This window comes from Apus apus, chromosome 1 (genome assembly GCF_020740795.1).
Source record: "Apus apus isolate bApuApu2 chromosome 1, bApuApu2.pri.cur, whole genome shotgun sequence".
Classification (NCBI taxonomy): domain Eukaryota; kingdom Metazoa; phylum Chordata; class Aves; order Apodiformes; family Apodidae; genus Apus; species Apus apus.
Window position 1 is genome coordinate 198,231,571 of NC_067282.1, and position 22,682 is coordinate 198,254,252.

Consider the following 22,682-nt stretch of genomic DNA (forward strand, 5'->3'; position numbering starts at 1 on the left):
CAAATCAGTGATCCCAGAATGAAAATGAAATGTTGCCTATAGAGAGAACGGATTTGCAAAATGTGAGTTCTTCCTATTTCAAACAGGGGCTTTTTCGTACAAATAATGTGAAGGAAGGACCAGTCTTTTGCTATATCAAAAGGCTAATTGTGCACAAGGGGGAATCCATCTTATCTAGACATCTTTGCTGTGGATGTCTACATGTGAGCTGACTGACTGAACGTGGATTTCATCAATATAGTCAATACAGCGTAGGGTGTGATCCAGCCAAAAATAGATGTTTCTGTTTGGTGAAGACAATTGCATGCTGACCTCTTTTGGCTACACTGACCTCTTTTGGCTACACTGACCTCATTGATTAAATGGGAGCCTTAAGAGTTCACTCAAAGCAGAAAACTCCATTGTTTGGCTCCACAGGCCCTATTCACTTCAGAGAGATATAGATACCCTTGAGTGAGAGTTATTTCATCCTATTCCAATGTCTAAAATATGTTAGATTAATCACATCCTATAATTGACTAATTCTGGAAGTAAAACTGTGCTATTTGCTTACAACAGGACAAGTTAAAATGTTAGAGCTTGGAGCATTTCAAAGGTAGAGGAGTGTTCATAGCATCTTTTGAAGGCTGGTTTCCTGAGGGAATAGGGCTTATACAATTACTCTCTCAATTCCAATAAAGTTTGGATACTAGCCAGTTTCAACAAAATTGTACTAAATACAGACCTCAAAGACATTCATTTGCTGCAGGTTCCCTTTTGAGGAAAGGGAGGTGGCTGAGAAAAGGAATGGAGAACAAGATTAAAATCCCACTTAAAACAAAACAAAACAAAAACCAAAAACCAGGCTGAAGAGGGAGCTCAGCCCCAAGAGCAGGTAGGAAAGAATCTTCCCTGGAGAAAACCACAGGAAAAGAGACTTTCTGTAAGGTCCTTTGCTCAGATAGGCAAGATCACTGTTGTAACCTATCTTATTTCAATTGGAAATGGCCAGAAAATGTAACTGTCTTGAAAAAAAATTGAGTGCCCTGGCCTTATACAGTATCAGAAATAAAATATTCTAGCTGAGACCCAAGTATCATCTGCAGGTAGCCTGTGTTTGAATGAATGGCTCTGAATTTAATAAGCCCCATTTCACACCTTGCAGCCTTGTTTTAGAGAGGAAAGTTTACAGGTAGGGCACACTCAAAACACTAAGTAGCTTATCCAAGCCAGCAAGAAATCCTCAAGTCAGGATGACTGACCATCTCTGAGACCTGTTGCTGCTGCATGAGAGATACCTTTGTATTGCAGATGAACATGTCTGCTTTGCAGCCCACTAGGATGTACTGAAAACATGCAGCCTCTGATAAAAATTTAGGCTGTTACTCAGGTATTGTCTTCATTTTACATTGGAGAGACGCCACAGGTTTTACCATTTTAAATAGCCACCTGCTTTCACAGGACTCCCTCATTTTTCATGGAAGTTTTTCATTCCTGTGTGTTAATAGAAAAAGGCAGAGGATTTTGGTCACACTGAGTTTGCTTTCCTGAACAGAAGTGTGCCAGCAGCCCCCATAGCCAGGCAAGCTGGGCCTGAGCCCTGGGCAGAGAGTATTTCACTGCTTGTTGCCAAACTGAGTGTGATAGTCCTAAAATCATATGATTACATTTAATTTCAGACTCTGTGAACTACAATTATTTTCCTCTGCAAACGGTCACGTAGCTTAAAGGTCTAGGATTTGGTCAAAGCTACCATTCTGTCCTAGAAAATGAATTTCAAAATTTTGCTGCAGAATTCCTTCACATTTCCATGCTTGTTCTCCTTCCACAATTCCCCTCTTCCCAAGCACAGTGAATGACACCCCCAGAACTTGTCCCCTGGCTCAGCAAGGGCCTGACCTCCTGCTGAGCTACTGCTGAGCTACTGCTGGAGCAGAGCCACTTCCAGGGCTGCCATTTGCTTCCTGTTTTCTCTGCTTGCTTGAAGGCAGCTCCACAGTTCATCACCTGTGATGTAGAGTCCTTCACCTCTCGGAGCCTTGGACCTGGCATGGGGGATAACACCACAGCCTCCTCTCACCCAATTTGCTCCCCACACATCTACATGATGGGAAAAGCAGATGATCCGTCATCTCCCTGCACCATGAAACAAGCTGTGGATCTAGAAGAATACACCCTGGAGGGGAATGCAGCTTGGATCACAATCTGGCATGTACAATTCCTAACCTACTTTATTTGTATACACCTGGTCTTTTGGTTTCTCAGCTCACATTTTTCAGTCACTGTTTGACAGGAGAATTTAGGGCAATTATCACAGAAGAACATTCATCACATGCCCACTGCCACATGGATGGTTCTGCTGGCATTCCTGTGGTCAGCAAAAATGTTGGCAGACATGGAGTTTCTCCCTGATCAAAGCCAGAAAGTGCAAGCAGAGCAATGAAATCCTCACCTCTGGTTCCATTTTGTTAACAAATACAAGTAGTGACTCTTGGCCAGTTCCTGGATTCTTTAATGGGATTATTATTCCTTTGTGCTGGCCTCAGTGAAATTTAGGAAACAAACATTAATATTAAATTGCAATAAGAATTGTAATAACAAGAAATCTTGTTATTACGAGGCACACAGGCCACACAGAAAGAATATTCATCCCTGACCCTCCCAAAATAAATCCAGTCTAACTCCTCCTGGAGTGAGAGAAAAGAACATCCTAATGTGGACTGTACCTTCTGAGAAACAATAAACCTCTATACAAACAACCATGAAATACAATTTTAACTCCTCCTTGACCAATAGTCTCTGTCTGACTCCAATAAGGGATGAAAGGAGCACAGTTAGGAATTAGATTCATCCTGCTTAGCTTTAGGCTTCTGACTGAGATAGTGAAGTTAGGCTTGTTTTTACCCTAAGCTCCTACTTTCCACAGTGGAAAATTCTCTCTGTAGAGAGAATTTCATCCCACACAGGACAGGAATTGCCATTAGGAGGTTCCTATCTCTATCCATCCATTGTAAAGGAAACCAAACAAGTAACCTCATTTTAGATGTCTAAAATTACATATGAACATTTGTCTTTAGTGGACAATTTTGGAGATTCTCTTATCGCTCCTAATTTTACCCTTACTGTATAAGAATGAGAGGACATCAGACAAAGATGGAAGAGGGCAGGAGGTGTGTTTTTACAATGAAAAAATGTGGTTTTCCTAGCTAACCTCCCAAATACTGTTTACTGTTTGGTGGATGCTAAGAGTTTTATGGATTCAAAGGGAAAATGTACAAGATAAATCAATTGTTCATTAATAAATTCACAAGAAATTTCATCCAGCAAACCCCTGAGCCATAAGTTTTTGGAGATTGGCATCATGTTCATGGGAATAGCACAATGCACTTGTTCAATTATTGCTCACTTTCATGAGCACAAGCCTTAACCACTGCCAGAGAATTATCTAGGGATGGAGAATGGTGTGGTGCAGTATGATTTGTCCTAAGCCTCAGCCAGGTCCTTCATCTGCTGCCAGGCATGCTGATGCAAAATACTAGTACCTTTCAAGAGATTCTAAATGGAGCCTGTGTCTTTCTTTGTCTTCATTAGCAAGGAATTCCCTGCCTCGTGCTATCAGACCATAGCGTATTCTGGCAGAGGTATTGAGGACCAGGCTAGGCAGACCACAAATTCAGTTCTGTGCCTGATCAGATGGCTGAAATGCTACTTACTGTCAGCAGAGAAAAGAATAAAGACAAAGCCAGTGGTAGAGGAAGCTGCTTCTGTCCTGTGCTGAGCAGAAGGTGCCAGACCACAAGTGGCAATGACCCCAGGGGGTCCTGGAGCAATCGCCCACTGGAGCCATGGTGACATATCAAACCATGGATTTACACAGAATATTACTGTATCTCTTCTTTCATCATTTGTGTTAAGTGCCTTGCTAAATTTTGAATAAAGCAGTTGTTGCCATAGCAATGGCCATTTAGAGTGAGTGAAGGCAGGGAGTGTGTTGGGGATGTGAGATTCTGGCTCTTCACACAAAAATAGATATGTCTGTACATACACTGGTGTGGAGGTTCATTAATGGAGAAAAGCAAACAACTTACACTAGATCTGAGAGATGGACAGATGATATAGAAAAAGGAGCTGCTTGCTGCAGGTCAGAGCTGTTTGTTCCAGGATGCACCTTCACCTACAAATAACTTGGTCCAAAAGAAAAATACAAATACAAATGAGCCTGAGTGGTATTATTTTGCGTTTGAGTCTGATCCTGACTTATACTGAGTTTCATATTAGTAGAAGTCACTCCCTCAGTCAGGATGAGGCATGTTCCTTGCTGCCTTTGTGGGATACATCCCTGAAGAAACAGGAAAAATTGGCTTTCATGTGTTTACTTTTTATTAAAAAAAAAAACCACCCTGACTGCTAGCTCTTTCTTTCCAGAAATCTACTTCCAGTGTTTATACTAGATTATTTGTCAGGGCACAGGCTGCCTAAAAGTCAATAAATAATGCAGGGTTTGCACTAGCTCATTTAAGGTCCTCTTCTAAGACTTTTCTGCACTCCTAGCACCAGCAATTCTGACGGTCACAGCAAGACAGTCAGAATTCCTGGGTTTCATTCCTCACTTTATGCCACCACTCAGTGGGGTGAGGAAACTGTATGAGCTTCAATACCTACAGCTAGGGCAAGACCCTGCCTACATACTTGAGCATATTTCCCTGGGGTCTTTGGCAGAGTTTAGTCTTCCTCTGACTAAATTTGGCTAATAAGTGGAGTCAGGTGTCACCTTTATCAGCAAATTCATGCAGTGCCTTTAGTTAAGTGCCTTGGGAATTCTCAGCCTGAGTGTTTTAGATCCCCATAGCACGAACTGATGCAGAAGAGCAGGCAGTTTGCATCACTGGCTGGGACCTGACTGCTGTTAAAGTCACAGATTAGACTGATTGTGAATGGCCTTTTTAAAGTCCATAAATTCAGAGCAGGGCATCCAAGTCTGAAAAATTTAGCCATAAACTTACTGTGGCATATCTCGTCTGTCCGTGAGCCTAGTCAGGGTCATGGATTAAAATTAAACATTACTGGGTTCCTGTAAGAAAACATGATTTAAGATTTGAAAATAATTTGGGGCCCAAAAAAGAGAAATAAATATGAGTGTTTGCTGTGTATAGCTCTGTGTTACCTGTTTCTCAGCAAAGTGAGGTTTCCAGCTCCTGTTCTCCGTTGGTGACACTACCTGCTTCTAAGGGCAAGATGAGTGAACAGCAGGTCTGTGAGATGGAAGACACTGTTCCCATCAAGTTCCCAGTAGTACTTCCTGGCAGAGGCAAGGCAATCTTGCACCTTTCTTTGATGACTGAAAAAGAAAGGTGCAAAGAGGATCTCTAAGTCAGCAAACCCCACAGGTTTCAGTGCTGATTTACAACAGCTGCAAACCCAGTTCAGTAAATTTTTTAGAGCAATCCAGCTCCTGTAGATAGCTGAGGGCAGCTTTTGTTTCCAGTAAACTTCTCTGACATTTGTGATTAAAACTATGAAGGCAGTAAGCACAATTCACAATCAATTATGTTTTATTAATGGTTTTTTAATACACGCCACAGCCCAGTAATCATGAAGCTGTTCAACAGTGTTGTTCTAAAATCAGCTAATAGCAGGATGTAATTTGCAGCCTTCTCTGCTCACTTACAAAACACTTGCTCTGTTAATTTTGATTTCACACTCCACTGAATGCTGTAGCCTGGAGGTAACATTCATGTGATGGAAGAGTTACCAGTCTGGGCTCTGGAGGGGGGAAAAGGATCATTTTGGGAGAGGCTACTGTTGGCAAATTTTTAATCCTTTTATGTTAAGAGTAAAAAAAAAAAAAAAAAAAAAAAAGCAACCAGCAACTCAGCAGCAAAAAGCTACAATCCACTGCTAAACAATTCTTTCCTTTCTTCATCAATCTGAACAGCCTTTCCCCATTTTGATCTCTTTTATTTCCTTTTGTTGTTATCAAGAACACACCCAAACATACGATCAGTGGGTGAGACCCTGTTCATGTAATCAGTCACCCACCTTGATCTCATACTGTAGATGATATATTAACTAGTCTGCATTTTCATTCAAAATATTTTTCTGCCTTTGGAGGTCTCCAGAGATACCTTGTGTCTTTCTTAAGTCAGAATAGGCAGGAAATTCTCCTGGGTGAGGTCAATGTTACCATATGCTAAGTATGCAAGTTAGGCAGATTGAATCTCATCAGAAAATGGTTGGAGGTGATAAGACAAGAGCTCAGCACTAAACAGCCACAGGCAAGACAACAGTTCCTGCTCTGAAGCATTTCCAGTGCATATGTGAGAGGGAAGCATGTTGTCACTTTTAACAAATAATAGAAACCACCTTAAATTGGAAAATTCCCAAGTGAGTGTTTTGTGTTGCTGTGGCAAGCTGGAAGATACAGCGCAGAACAGACAGGGTTGAGAACACCAGCCTGGGAGGGCTTTTATTTTATTTATGACTAAATCATAGGGGGACAACATGGAGCAATGAAAGGGCCTTTGACCACTGCCGGCTGTCACCTTTACTATTCCAGGAAAGTTTCTTCTATCCTCACCAATGATGTGAAGGGCACCAGACCAGGTTTGAATGCCACTACTTGGGAATCGAGGCCAGGATTGGGACCCATTAGAGCAGGCCAGGTGGCAGAAGTCACCCCACATACACATGGAAAAGAGGAAGGGTGAACATTCTGCTGCTTTGCAGGGTCTGTGTGGTTCTAAGGTTGGCTGTGCTGGCAGCCAGATTGAATCTCAACAGAAGCAGTAGTGAGAAAGGACTCTCTGCCCTCCACGTATGCAGAGGCTCAGCCATACTGGGGCTATGTTGCCACAATGCGAGGGACATGTCTTGGCAGGGGAGTGACAGAATTGAAATCTGGCAGCTTGCACTGATGCCATTCAGAGGAAGCCAAGAGTGCCCAGGCAAAGAACCTCATCTGGAGCACAGACAGAAACTGATGGAGATATCTGGGACCAAGAAAAACCCTGGAGATGTTGTAGAGAGATGAAAAGTGATTATGAGCACAAGACAGAAACAAGTTATGTGCAGGAAAAAATAGATGCTTAAGAATCAAGAGGCAAAGGCTAAATACTTGTCCAATGACTAAATGTGCAAATACTCCTCAGGGGGACTATACTTTGGTTGGTGTTGACTTCACTTGGTTAAGCTCCACTTGCACTAAGCACAAGTGTTAGAGCTTCTCTTAGCTAAAAGTTTCATCTGAGGGCATGATGCTGGAAATGTGGTATTTCACTTTGTGCACGACTACTCTACATTTATGCCATTACCCCTTTCACCCAGCCTTTGTGTCTGCTGACCTTAGCATGGCTACGGTGTCCCTGCATCACCTAGCAGGAATGATTGCTGTGACCTCCACAGGTCATAGAAGCCAGCTGCTCCTTTCTTCCCAGGTTCTTTACACTCCCACTTCTCCTCTTGCTTATCTTTTCCTGGACCACACAGGGAGATTGAGACTAAAGTTGACTGCCATGCAATCAATAAGCAGACAGCACTTGTCTGTTCATTGCTGTCTCTGCTGGTGAGCTTTCAAGCTGTCACCAATGCCTGGAAGAAGTAAGCAGATGGTTAAAAAGCAGTAGGATTCAGCTCAATCCAAAAAAGACAGACGGGAAGATGGTAGGACTTTCAAAGGTCTAACCCTGCATTACATCAAGATCATTACACCACAAATTGTCCAGATGGTGCAAAGCCTCAGGCTCATGGCTGGACTTCTCAAGACACTTGAATATACTTATTGTCAAAGTATGGAAGAAACTCTAATGATGTAAGAGACTTAATGACCTGACCTATATCTCTAGCTCTGGTGGTCAGCTCTCTCTCCTGAGACCAAGCTTACTACAGAAGGACTCAGTCAGTACCAAATGCACTCATTTAATGTAGCAAGTAACAAAGATCCGTAGCTCCACACCATGCTAATGTCCAGTAACCTCCAGGGGCTCTTTGTTCCTCACCAGGCTAATTTAATAGCTCCTGTTCTAATCTATAGAGTCCTTTAATATCTAGAAACTCCATGTCAGTGACATCTGTTTTCCCATGTGATTAATATTTTAAGTTCTCTTTTTGAAACAGGATGAATATATCATAGATCTCTGAGGAGAGGGCTGGGCATCTGTTGTATGTTGACATTGTAGCAAAAATAAAGCATCACTTGTTGATGCTAACAGAGTACAAAGAGTAATGAAGTGTTCTGATTTTTTTTCTTCTTATTTTGATGTAACAGAACATAAGTTTGTATTTTAAGAGGAATGATCTCCTACACTGACATGCCATCTCTTCCTTTACATGTTGTGCTTTATATTGAAATTACCAATACATTTTTAGGGTTCTTCAAACTCTTGTACAATATCCTGGGCATGATGAACCTGTATGGCTTGTATTCTCATGCAGTGATAATTGTATTAATGAACATTGTTCATGTATGGTCTTCCAAGTTGAAATGAAATGCAAAAAAATCACCTGGCTGTAAAGCCTTTTTTGTCATTTTTCCCAAGGAAATAAAAAATAAATAAATTCAGAGATGTAACAGACAGCACCTGAAATTTAAAGCACTTTGATTCATTTTCAGCTAATATATGAGTCAGCACCTAATTAACATTTTATGAAGGAAGTTCTTCCATTTCCATGGAAGAAATTTGCTTGTTTTCTCTACCTCACCATGTTTGCTGTAACTTTTTTCTCCTGTTTTTGTTTGTTGTTTTTTTTAACTTCCTGATTTAAGCTACCAGATTTCAGCCAGCAAGGATCAGGATGTGAGCAATTTGTGTTCCTGGTATATATCTGTCACTGTAGGGCTTAAGTTCCTTTACAAAGATTTCTCCTCCAGAGGTGACAGCATCTCTAATTATAATGGGTAAGGAGACTCAAGCTTGTCCATCACCTTCTCCCAATGAAGTGAGACATCTTATCTCAGTTCTCAGTAGGCATTAAGGTCAAGTTCTGGCAGAGCAGATACAAATGTGCCAAATGTGTTGGATGAGAAGTGCTCTGTGAAAGTTATCCATGATCTCTGAGAGTAAGAAATTATGGCATTTAACTTGTTGTGTCAGTCTGGAAAGATGCACCAGAACTTTGAGCCAAAATTGGAATTGTTTTAGAAACCTGCTTCCCAAGGATAAGAACTGTAGGACATTGAAAGGGCCCAGGGAAAGATAGGTCTCTGATGGGCTGTTCTTTGACACAGATATATTGATGGAACTGTTATCTTCAATGGTGTAAGGTACCATAAGAACAGGGGCTTGGGGAACCTCCCATGTGATCTTCCACGGAGCACAGTCCTTCTCCAAAGAAAGTTTACTGAGGGTGGTAGGTGATACCAAGTTGACATATGGCTCCAGACACCACAATATCACATTATAGTCCTGAATAATGCAGTAAAAACCTATGACTGCCAAGAGGGAGCCACCCACAATAAAGCTAAACATAATCTTCTCCGGCACCCACGTCAGTTCTTGTTGTATCTTTTCTCAAGAAGGTGGATAAACGGAGGAGCCCTGCAAAATACTGCCAAGGGGAACAAATGTGGGGGAACTTAGGGTACAGCGCATAGTAAGGATGAGGAGAACACCCTCCAGAGTTTTAGCACAGTCACATATATTGTCCCATTTGCTAGTTAGTGCTGTTGAAAAATAGCTAGGAGATCTGAGGTGTTTCAGCTTTCAGTAAACATCGAGTTGCTGGAGGGTGTCCAGGGAAGAGCTATCAAGCTGGAGAGACCGATTGGAGAGCTAACAATGAGGAGTGACCTCGTTGCCCTCTTCAGCTACCAGTTTGTAGTAAGGTGGGTGTTGGCCTCTTCTCCTAAGCAGATAATGACAGGACTAGAGAAAATGGCCCAAAGTCGTGCCAGGAGAGGTTTAGACTAGATGCTAGGAAGAATTTCTTTAGTAATAGTAGTCAGGCACTGGAACAGGCCACCCATGGTGGTGGTATAGTCACCATCCCTGAAGTATTCAAGAAACGTGTAAATATGGGACTTCAGGGTATGCTCTAGTAGGCATGGTGGGGTTTTTTGTGGGTTGTGTGTTGTTGTTGGTTTTGGGGGAGTGGTGGTTGTGGAGCTCTTTCTTATTGTTGTTTGTTCAGGTGGGTTGTGTTGTTCCCTTCCCCCTGCCCTGGATGGATGGATGATCTTAAAGGCCTTTTCCAACCATGACAATTCTGTGATTCTGTGATATGGCAGAAGGTATCAGCAAAATTGTCATTTATGTATTAACAATCACACTCTGTTTACAAGTCATCTGGTTAAATGGAAATTTCAACTTCATTGGGTTTTGGAGTTTGACACTTAGAAAAAATAGACTGACAAGGGACTTTTAACGTAATAAGAATTCACCTCTGAACTGATAGCACAAGGGGAAGCTACTCTGTGAGCTGCAAACAGAAAACCTGCAGAAGACCAGAGTTATAATGTGAATGTAGCCCTGGAAATAAGCCATGAAAGACAGATCTCGTTTCAGTGTGATATCAGTGGCACACTGAATGTGGAAACCCAGACATCTTCTTTCTCATTCTAGTTGCTTTCACAGAAAAAGAAAAGAATGTGTACACCTTTAGTGAATACTCAAACTTGCACCAAGAAGTACTGGATTTATGTAATTAACTTTTTACGGGCATGGAAACAGTCAAGCAAAACTGATTATTCAGATCAAGAGGCAAGGGTATTTTCAACACAAGCAGCACAGTTGCTATTAACATAAGTGAGCGGGTTGCTTTTACAGAGCAAAGTGCTGACAGTGTCCCCCAAGAGCAGGTGTAGCCCTTCCCTGTGAACCTTTGCTGGTGGAAAGACAGAGGGCTCTGGAGTGCCAGGTGAAGGTGTTTCACAAGGCAAATGTTGCTGGCTAGCATACACATAGGCAAGTGCTGGCAGAAGCCTTCTGATCCAGGTATGGAAAACTTTCTCCTTCTTCCAGTTTCTTTTTATTTTTATTTCAGTATTTGGATCACTTCTACACCCTGGCTCTTCCTCTTTTTCTACCAGGGATCCAAAGCCCATAGGTCTGGAGTGGGCATATTTTTAATATTAACAGAACACCCTGAACAATATAACCCTGCCTGTAGCTGTAGTTAAAACATTAAATACAAAAGGAAAGTGAAAGAATTGCAGATTGATCAAAAGGCAGTTATTTTTGAAACATCCCAGAAACATGCTTTTGGTAGAAGAGGATTCTGCAAAGCCAAATTGACATGGTTAGTGCAGCGAAATCACTTTGGGTAGGAAATGGCCAGCCTTAACTATGGGGTGCTACCTTCACCATGGTTAAGGGGAGGAGTATGGTCTGCATTAGCTTGGAACAGGTGCAAACTGATAATATATATAGTCATGAGTTATGCAAGATGCAGAGAAAGCATGTGGGAGGTGCATGGCAGAGAGAAATTGAGTTGCTAGCCCATCTTTGTGAGCTGCTTTAAAATAACCTCCCTTCTTCACACTAAGCTTTCACTTCAGTGTCACCATAGTGATGTTGCTCCTGGCCACCCAAATCTGCCCTGCAGCTTCATTCAGGAGTCCCACTGCTGAGCAGCCCTTGTTCCTGGAAGCCTCTCTCCCCCACAGCCTGAAGGGGAAACCACCCCTGGCAAACCAGCTTTCTCATGAATGTCTCTCCTCCCTGCCTGGTTCCTCAGCAGGACACTGAGATGCTGTTACTCAGGCAGCAGTGCACAGGCTACTGAGACTGCAGAAGCATGTTTGCTGCCTGATGCTGTGGTCTTGGTAACTGTCCCCCATTGAAAAATAAAGGATTTTAGCATGTGAAATAGGATTATAACATTTTCCTGGAAAGCAAGAATCTGCATGCTTGTTGTCAACCTACAGTTTCAAAGCTTCTGTGGAAAAGTTCAGAGTTTCAAAGGAGGCTAGGATGGTTGGTGTGGGTGGGTGTCTCCCACCCATAGGCACCACCAGCAATGCCAGGCCCTTCTCCACTGGGCAGCTTTCCAAGCTTCCCAAAAGCTCCTTGACTTCTGCTGGGACCATGACTGGTTCTGGTTTCCCTCGGTAGGGCCACTGCAACAATCTCATGAGAAAAAAAATATAGAAATCCTTTGCATTTTTTGCAGGGAAAGTCAGTTCTCTATATAGCATAATTAATTTCATATATGCTCTTTATATGCAATGTAGAAATAGTTTTCAGCACTTTCCTTGCCTTTATTGCTGATGTATCAGAGATACATAAAGCCCTGAGATACAGCTGTGATGCAAGGTGAAGGGTGATGCCATTTGCAGCAACCAGCAGTTATGAAGGAGTCAGGGGGGAGAGAACAGCCTCCTTGCTGTTCAGGGTAAATCCACTGTAGCTCTAGGTATGTCCTGGGTAGGTTTTAGAAAACATTCTAGAGGACCCCATTACAAGCCTTATCTTTGACAAAACTAATTGTTCTTGGGAGTGTTGAAAACAGACTAGTTTTAGTATGACAGTATAAAAGACTCACCTAAAAGCCAGGAGGAGAAATGGGAAACAAGAGAGGTTTATTAATAAGGTATCAGAGAAGCATTGAAAAAGATCAGAGCTGGATTCTTGGGTGTGCTGATGACCATAGGTAAATCAGTCAGGATCAGGCCTGGAAGAGAGACCTGCTTGCTTAGGAAGTTTTAGAGAGTCAGTGTTTCAGTAAGAACCAGGGGGTGTAGGACATGGTTGAAAGCATGTTCTTCAATTCCTAAAGGGAAGCAGAGACATTTTCAGAATTTGATAGTGATTGTGAATGTCAGGCAAATCAAAATCTGAACTTAGACTCTCCTGAGAATCTAATTTCATTTTTCTGTGCCACTTTTTCCCCAAGTGTAAAACAGGGGAAATAAATATTTTACCAATGTTGTACAGATAAATGTATGAATATTTGCTGAGATACAGTGGTGACAGAAGCTACAGAAGCAAACAGGACAGATGTTGCATGAAAAAAAAAAAATCTCAGGTCCTTTTTTAGCCCAAAATGTGGATTAGTGATGAGAACCAGGGAAGTCAGTCCAACTGAATTATTAAGCACAGAACCATTTCTGTGACAAATGTCACCTTTTTGCTTGATAATGATTTGCAATGGGATAGCCCTGCATATCCGAGAATAGCATTTGATAAATTGTCATACTGCCTGACACAGAAAGTATTGCTGAATACAGCTACTTCGTTATTCCTCCTAACATTACCAGAAAATATATTTTCTGAATCTGGTTAATGAACCACCTATGATCATCAAACTAGCTTAGTTATAGATCAATGAGAGATGATGAAGTTTGTTTTATATTGACATATCACTTATTTCTGAATGGAAAAATTCTGCTGAGACAGCCTGCAGCTCACACTACACACATTATTAAGAGTGCAGAAAAAGATCTTTAAGAATGCATCTGACACGTTACTGATTTATGAAAGAACAGTTTTGGACTAAAAATTAATAAAAAGCTATTCTCTCACACTATTTGGTACAGCAACATTGAAATTTTACCAAGAAAAACAGCTGCCTGGCAATAAGCATGCTAATCCATCATTCAGTGTTAAACCTTAACTGTTGCTAATTCAAATTACTTTGTGTTAAATGTTTCTAAATTATAAGTAACCTTGCAGCTTTAATAATAAAATATACTCTGTTGAGGAAAAGGTAAGTACAGAAATGAATTATTAAATTATCTATTTAAATATTATCACACTGGATTTATCTAAGGATTTGGGGATCAAGGCAGCCGCTGTTATGTTTGAAGAAATATTGACAAGGAGTCTACGGACAAATCATTCATCTATGTTGCAGAAATAGACTTTGTGTATGTTTATTTAGTTACAAAATTGTTACAACATGATCTTCACTCTAAGATTTTATTTTTCTCCTTGCAAGGTCAGTGGCAAACTCTCTTGACCTTACTGAGAGCAAAAGCAGATCCAAAGTCCATATATCACCACATTGTTTTCCCCTTGATCTGAGCACTGAACTGTGATTAACACTGAGAGCCAGTCCAGTTGTAAGCATTTTTATGCCCTAAGTAAACATCAAGTATGAGACTCCTTGTCATGTCTTTTATTTTTCTCTGTCATGTCTCTCATATATTCATTCATTCATTCATTCATTCATTCATTCATTCATTCATAATCATAGAATGTCTTGGGTTGGAAGGGACCTCTAAAGGTAACCTAGTTCAACCCCCCTACAATAAGCTGGGACGTCTGCAATTAGAACAGATTACTCAGAGCCCCATCAAACCTGACCTTGAATGTCTCCAGGGATGGGGCCTCCACCACCTCTCTAGGCAACCTGTTCCAGTGATCCACCACCCACATATTAAAGAACTTTTTCCTAATGCCCAACCTAAATCTACCCTTCTCTAGCTTGAAACTATTACCCCTTGTCTATCATTACATGCCCTAGTGAACAGGTCTCCCCAGCCTTCTTATAGGCCCTTTCAGGTATTGGAAAGTCACTATGAGGTCCCCCCAGAGCCTTCTCTTCTTCAGGTTGAACAATTCCAACTCTCTCAGCCTGTCCTCATAAAAGAGGTGCTCCAGCCCTCGGATCATTTTTGTTGCCCTGCTCTGAACACGCTCCAACTGGTCCATATCCTTCCTGTGTTGGGGGCTCTAGAGCTGGATGCAGCACTCCAGGTGAGGTCTCACCATAGGAGAGAGGCAGAATCACCTCTCTTGATCTGCTGGCCACAGTTCTTCTGGTTCAGCCCAGGATGTGGTTGGCCTTCTGGGCTGCAATTGCACATCAGTGGCTCATGTCCAGTTTTTGATCCACTTAATTTGCTTACAAGATAATCTTTAGTGCCTTAAGGAAGGATGAATTTGTGATTAAGGCATTAGACAAAAAAGCCAGGTTCAATTTCCAGGCCTTCTACATCATAACTTGTCTTGTAGGTCACTTAAGAAAGGTGCCTTACAGATTTGCAGTGCTAATAACTAGCCCATGAACCACTCTCTGTTAGTGATGCCAACCAGGATGAAATGGTCAAAACACTGACTACATCAAAACTGTTTATTGGGAACTAGCTCTAGTCTCTGCTTGTCCATGCAGCATGCCCAGGCACTGTTCAGAAGATCTCTAATAGACCTGAGTCAAAACTGGCCCAGGCAGCATGTTAACAGTTAAATGGTATGACGTGGACTTGACTGCTTCTCTATTACAGACCCTGCCTTCAGTTCCCAGGGGGTAAAACAAGGCTTATCCTGTGTTTCAAGCATTTATCAGTGCACAAAAATAGAGGTAAAACCCCAACAGGTTTCTCCCATCCTCTCATTGCCTGTACCAGGTGAGCAGGCTAGCAAGGAAAGCAGAGTAGGTGGACTTCAGCAAGAGACTTTGGATCTGAAGGCCAAATACTGGTTTAAGCAAAAATTAACAGCAAGGTGGTAACAATGTGACAGTGCTATAGCTGAAGGAGTAGTAAGTGGAGTGTAATCAGCAAAACAGATAAAAATGTATTAAAGAAAGGCTAGAAGCAGCTGGAAACACAGCGAATGAGAATACATGACTCTTGAGTCCAGAAGAGACACAGGGTGGAATAAGTGAGGATGGTATGTAAAAAATGTCAAAAGTGGTCTCTGTCCTTGCAAAACAAAAAACATTTGTGATCAGTGGTCAACATCAGCTACATCACCCCATGTGTCTGTGGTCTTTGTGCACAGCTGCCATAGTGGGTGCTTAGCCTGTGATCTCTTTTGAAGCAAATGGAGTAAGTTGCTCACTGAGAGCACAAAACAAATCTGTTCCTTATTTCTATGCTATCCAGTCATTCCTTAACACTGCCCTGGCTGCTTTATTGATAAAAGCGTTACAGTTCACATGTCCTTTTCCCTTTTCTAATTCCTTCCATCTCTCCTTTAGGGGTCCAGTGGAAAGACTTGTTGGCTTGTTCTTCTCTGGCTTGTGGGACAGCACTTCAAATCTGGCAATGGATCAGGACTGAAAAGCATTTTTGCTCCCACCAATGTTTCTTAGGGCTGCTAAAACAGGACCAATGAAGATGTTCACCAGACTCCAAGTCCTTGCTTTAGCTTTATTTTCCAAAGGAGTTTTCCTTTCCCTAAGCGACCACAGCTTTGCAAGGAAGGAAATTAAGATAGAAGGAGACCTGGTCTTAGGTGGCTTATTCCCAATAAATGAAAAAGGTACTGGGATAGAGGAATGTGGGAGAATCAATGAAGACCGAGGCATCCAGCGCTTGGAGGCCATGTTGTTTGCCATTGATGAAATCAACAGAGACAACTACTTGCTGCCAGGAATTAAGCTTGGAGTTCACATCTTGGACACATGTTCCAGGGATACATATGCCTTAGAACAGTCTTTGGAGTTCGTCAGGGCATCTTTGACTAAAGTGGATGAAACAGAGTATATGTGCCCTGATGGCTCATATGCCATCCAAGAGAATTTGCCATTACTCATTGCAGGAGTCATAGGTGGTTCCTATAGCAGTGTCTCCATACAGGTAAGTCACTGATGCTCCATCAGGTAAGAATCATTCATCTGCAATACCTGTGAGAGAACCACTGCCTACATGAGTTTATCAATAAAGCAAGTCTTAGCACAATCACTCTACCTTAGGGGTCAATCTAGCATACAATTTTTACTGAATTTATATCTGTTTGTTTCACTCTTGAAAACACTTGTGGTTTCGAACTCTGACAGATGTCCACTTCTTCTAGTTATGGTCCTGAGAGCATCTGAGGTTTCCAGAAGTCTTCGTATTTATTTTGAGCTTTAGGTTTCATGAAACTTCTACAAGTCTACATTCAGATCTCTGCTTTCACATCAATAATACATTATACCACCTGTATTTCTGAATATATGCATGTCTGCCATGCTGCAGGCACATAACATCTGTCATTTAAATGACAGAGATTTAAAATTAAACAAAAATTTATCTTACTTCCAGGCTGAAATAGAGTAAAAACATCATACTAACCAGAAACTTAAATTACACCTGACCAAACAATTGCAAGTTTTTAGTGTCTAATTAAGCACACCAAAGACAATACAAATTATTCTGCTGACTTTCAGGGAGCAAGGTCTCAAATATCCCATGAAGGCAGTACAATTTCTGAATGGTTTCTAAATATGCTTTCTTCCTTCTGTTTCCATTTAAAGTTCATATAAAGTCTGGTTTTGCCAGGAAATGTTGCCAGGCAGAATGCAGTGTAAGCACTGTCGGAAGTCCAGCACAGAAGAGAGGTGCCCTCAGTATAGCTTGTTCCTTCCTTCTGGCCCATTGTAACTGCAGCTTTTCATTCTACAGCAATGGTCCCAAATAGGGTCTCAGCAGAGTGTTGTAGAATACTTAATGGCTTGCAAAAGTGTAAAGTTGCACATAGGTTAAATACTCCACCTATCCTTCCAGCTATGCTTGTATTGCATGCTTGGTTTCAGTTGCAAGGGACTAAACAACGTTGATTCTTTTTGGTCCTGGCTTCCCATTTTTATAAATTCATGATAAAACTTTGAGTTCTTAACATTTTTTTCTTTAAGTGGACATGGAGAACATACTTACACTTTTTTTTAGGATAAATTCTGTATTTCTACTTTCCAGAGTAGGTATTTCTGTGGCAGTGCAGCCTCTGACATTCTAAAGTTTCCCATCAATGCCAGTGTGCCCTCCTTATCCATAGGCAAATGTGTCCCCTAGTTACATTGGAGCTGCCAAATCTACTTATATCTCATTATTTTGGGTTAAATTAAATAAGTCATTCCACATCACTTATAACCACAAGTGAGCAGTGTCTTAAGCCCAGACTCAGGTAGGTTAAGACTCTGTATCTAGTGCTTCCTAATGGGCAACTGTAAGTTTCCAAAGGCACCAAGCCTTGACAGTTCTGGACACAACTGAAATAGGCCACTGGACTACCAAAATCAGTATTATTTTTCCAGGTCCTAATTGCTGCATCAGTGTCAAAAGGATAATAATATTCTTACTGCAGACCATGCCACCATTGACAGGAATCTCAGGGAGCTTGATTTACCTATTTCATAAACAGGCCAAGAGTTCATCCAGTGCTCTTTTCAATCACAATTACAATTCAGTCCCATCATCTTGGGAGCAAGGCCAGTTTCCCTCAGACATGCACAAGCACAGAAGAAGCATTTCAACAAATCACATTTTATTCCCTGTTGCATTCCACTGTGTGGAATGTGCTTGTCTGTGTATTCATAGTAGGGAATACATGGGCAAATATCTACCCATACCACAGGATAAAAGTTTCGGTAGAGCAGAGCCTCAGTCCTCTCTTATACTGGGAAGGGTTTTGTCCCACTGCAGACCAGTGAGTGTGGCTGGGATGTATCCTTCACCAGGAAGGGTCTGACAACTTGGAATATAAAGAGCAAGTAAGTTCCAGGGCTGGAGAAGAATAACAGAATCATAGAACCATAGAATCACAGAATGGTTTAAGTTGGAAGGGACCTTGAAGATTATCTAGTTCCAACCCCCCTACATGGGCAGGGACACCTTCCACTGGACCAGGTTGATCAAAGCCCTGTCCAACCTGGCCTTAAACACTTCCGGGGAGGGGCCAAAACTTCCAGGGAGGGGACATCCCTGGAAGAGAAATGAGACATCTGAAGGGAAAAAATTATAGAAACAAAACCTTGGCCAACAAAAACTGTTAAAGAAATCATTATTCATTGTCTTTTCCAAGCAGACAAAAAGACATCAAATTAAACTAGCAAATGTCAGGTTGTTGTGGATGCTACAAACTAAAGGAGTTCAATTACAAACTAATAAAAGTCAGGAAATTCTGTATAGATAACACCTCTGTCTCAGCAATTCCCAGAGCTGCAAGTATCTCAAGGCTGACAGAATATTTTGAAATATCATATGCTTGCCCTATGCCACTGGTGGAAAGGTGCCAGTGATTTTGTGTACCTTTGGTCTAGTTGTTTGTGGTCAGACTGTTTCTCAGTCCACCCTAAATTCAAGTGTGTCCAAAGGACATGAAATAGCCTAAAAGGCACGTCCATAAAAGTAGTTATAGCTGAGGAAATGCTACAGATGTTTCCTTTCCTCCCAGAAACCCTGAAGCAGGCATGCTACCCTCCTGAAATGGCCTGGGGCCTCTTGCACAACATCTGTCCATCTGTCACTCTGAAATCAGTCTCTGGTGATCACTGATATAAGATTCAATCTGAGGCAGCAGATTGGATACAGCACACATTGAATATACATATTATATACAGGAAGTTCATGTTCCAAAGGCTTGGGTTTGCAGCAGCTGTCAGATGGAAAGTGGAAGTCCTGATAAGACTCTTCCTCATTCAGTACATATGAAAATGGCAATACAGCTGTATACACAACTGTATGTCTCTCAGTTTTCAAAATTCATGAGGGATGATGAAACAATAGTCATATCTAATATTACTCTATGCTCTCTACAGCTTCCCTGTAGTTGCCAATAGTTGTTCAAACATAACATCTTTCTTATCTAGTTCTTCAGAAAAATAAATCATTAAATGTGTCATCAAGCATTTCCCAGATAGAAAATAAGTATCCAGGTGATTACTTACCCTTGACATAGACTGAGATGGCCTCCCTTCACTCTCTTTTCTAGCTTTTCTCTAGATTTCACACTATCTAGAAAAAATGCAATTAAGCCATTCATTCCTTCTGCTCATCCTGTTAAGGTAACCAGCCACGACTTCTGCTTCAAAAGAAAACCCCTGTCAAGAATAATAGATATTGCAGACTCAGGCCTGACAAGGCAAGGACTTCGAAGCTGTGCATTTAGGTGCCACATCAGAAGAAGAGACTACCCAGTTTCAGAGACAGAGTAGCTCCAGTAGCAACCAGGATCACAGTACCACTGAGCATAAAACCACTTCACCAGGCACCTCTACAAAGCTGAACATCCCTATTCCCTGTGTTTTCAAACAGCACTCAGGGTGCTAGGTGTTACCAGGTGTAGCCCTGTCAAACATTTTTTTCTTTCCTTGAGAGCTGCAAACATTAAAAAAGTCCACAGCACAATCTCTTAGCCTTAAAATAAACAATGCTGAGCTCTTCAGATGAGAGATAATGTCTACTTTTTCTTTTCCTCCCCTGAATTTGCAGTTGTATTTCAATGCCTTTTCTTCTCCCCCTTTCACTCCCCCTTTCCAGATTTTTGTCTGGACAGCTGTCTGCCAAATCACTTCATGATGCTCCTGCTGTCAGATTTCTGCTTCTTTCATTACCCTTCCACCAAGGAAAAAAGAATTTGCTGGTAAATCAGCAGTGAACACCTTCCCCACTGAGTCAGTATGCGTAATAGGCACTTTTTGCAGAGACTAAAAACAAGAGAATGCTGAATGCTTAATTATTTTCTGGTCAGACTAGGCTATTATGGCTAATGATGATCTGGATAATTAGGTTTTCGATGTTGTGTTTAAATTAGCAGTGAGCCCAATCTGCACAGCATTTGATCCCTCAAAACCCAAGCCAGGATTCTCAGTCAGTGGAAGAGCTCATGCAAAAAGAGCTGTTTTCATGAAATAAGATTTTGACCTGAGCTGAATCTTGCATAGAAGATGAACTCTCCAAAATTTGGAGGACTTTATTTTAGATTCATGGCTTTTCATTTGAGTCAGATTATCCATTTTCTCTTATTTTACAACAGATATTTTAAATATGTTTCCCTTAGAGATGGTCAATGATGTAAAAATGATAAGTAAAAAGCATTTGTTCATTTGTACAGAGGAGCACCTGTGTACCTGATCCAAATGCCCTGTTTTAAGTACTCAGGTCATCTCTGCCAGAAATTCGTATGTTTAAGGAGGAATACAGCTGTTCAAGTGCTGGATTTGTTCTTCTCTGTTTCTGAAAATTGGACCCATCTTTTGAAAATGAAGATTGGGGTCCAGTCCTTGCAGCCAACTCTCACAAACATTAAGACATTCCCTTAGATGGGCTGTGCTTTGCATTTTCATATCCACTCTATTAATGTTGATATAGAGCTTTAACCTTGTGTAAAGTATCCTTTATGCTACCAAACCACAAAACATCCAGATCACAATCATGATCATGAAAGTTATTCCCAAGTTAGAGCCTCATCCAGAAAGAATTACAGAATGGAAACCAATACACAGTTGTCTTTTCTTGAATTCCTGGCTGTGTCTCAAGCAAAGCGTAACAAAACCACTGGAGAAGGTTTAAAGCTACATAACTGCTATCACAATCACTAAGGCCTCTTTCTTAAGTGAGTGACCATCTGGCATCAAATTCAGGATATGTATTCATTTACTGGCAGTCTTTTCCTGGCTGTCATTTCTCCTTAGCCACACAAGTTTGCCAAGGTCTCATAGAACCTGAAAAATAACCACCTCCATTTCCTTCCTCCAAGGATAAACTATCTTCCAACCAGTGAGTCTGAACAGTAGCTTGTGACTACCATAACCACTAAAAATATTGCAAAATCCTTAGAACAACATGTAAAAAAACCCAAACCCTATAATATATGGAGCTCTGTATCACTGTGCATAGACTCAGTGGGGATATAGGGAGAAGACAGTGGGGGGTCTGCAGGGGTTCACCAGGGATCACAGACCATCATGCCATTTGTGCTGTGCTTGTAGAGTAGATTTGTAACAACAGCCTCTGGTGATTTTGTGCTTGTAAAACTAAACCAGACCCTTATTAAAAGATTAATTATGTGAGTTGGACTACCTGCCACTAGCAACTAAGCTACACATGCCCTAACTGACTTCCTGATGCCTTCTTTAAACACTTGCCCTCTTTCTCTTCTGTTCTTTCTCTCCCTCCACTACCTCTCAGCTAGAGAGGTACTGTTATTCTCACAGTATTCCCTATTTCTGATGTTCCTTTCACAGATGCAATTATTTCGCTGTTCAAACACTGCTTCTCTGGATGTGACAGCTATTGAGTCCACTGCAAATATTTAGCTATATTTTTCCAGCTTCATTGATAATATTTTCAGAAGATGAACAAGGCTAAAAACAATGTTGAGTTCACTTCCTTGTCAATGGAACAAAAAAAAAAGTTTCTTTTTGGAAGGAATTTTGTTAAGGAACAACACTCACCATCTAGTGAACAGCCCTATTACTACCACAGCAAGAGAAAACTGATGGAAACCACTTCAGTCCTGAAATGTTTCAGAAGACTACACAGGAGTACAAGCCAGGCTGGAACTCCTAAATAACTTCACTGCTTCTGGCTTAGTTCCTTGGAACTGACCTTTAATGATTAAAAGTACTGGGATGTCAGCATTGCTGATGCATTCCTGGTGTCAGAGCTTGAATTCCAGCAGAATCCAAATGGATATTTCCTGTTGTGGGTGGTGACATATCCCCTGCATAGAAACTGTCTTCCATAGTGCTTATTATAATATCCCAGACATAACACACAGAGTTTTAAATTGGGCTGTGGTAAGAGGACCTTCCAGACTGATAGAGGTATTTCAAATCTGGAACCAGCAAGGAACTCAAGCTCCTCATTTCCGTTGGAAAGCAGAACAGAGTTTGGAACAAAGCATTTTCTCTGGTCTAAGATGAGCAGCTGCATTTGCATCATGAGATCTCCCCCTCCCAAATACATCAACACCACATGAGCATGTCAGAAGTGCCCTAGCCAATTCACACTGGGTCACACTGCCCCCAGGGTGAGAGCCATGCCTTTGAGCCTGCTGACTCCCAAGAGGACAGACAGGCAAAGTTATGGTGCAGCCCATCTCTTCAATATTGTACATACT

The 22,682-nt window shown here is 41.4% G+C and overlaps 1 protein-coding gene across 4 annotated transcripts in view; it reads left to right on the forward strand.

The window, feature by feature from the left end:
- GRM3 (glutamate metabotropic receptor 3) overlaps nucleotides 1–22,682 on the forward strand; it is a 105,251-nt gene that overhangs the window by 44,506 nt on the left and 38,063 nt on the right. For all 4 annotated transcript variants that reach the window (XM_051633121.1, XM_051633150.1, XM_051633130.1 and 1 more), the window contains exon 2: nucleotides 15,838–16,438. In XM_051633121.1, the coding sequence (XP_051489081.1) occupies nucleotides 15,941–16,438 (498 nt within the window). In that variant the 5' untranslated portion in view covers nucleotides 15,838–15,940. The remainder of the gene's footprint in view (nucleotides 1–15,837; nucleotides 16,439–22,682) is intronic.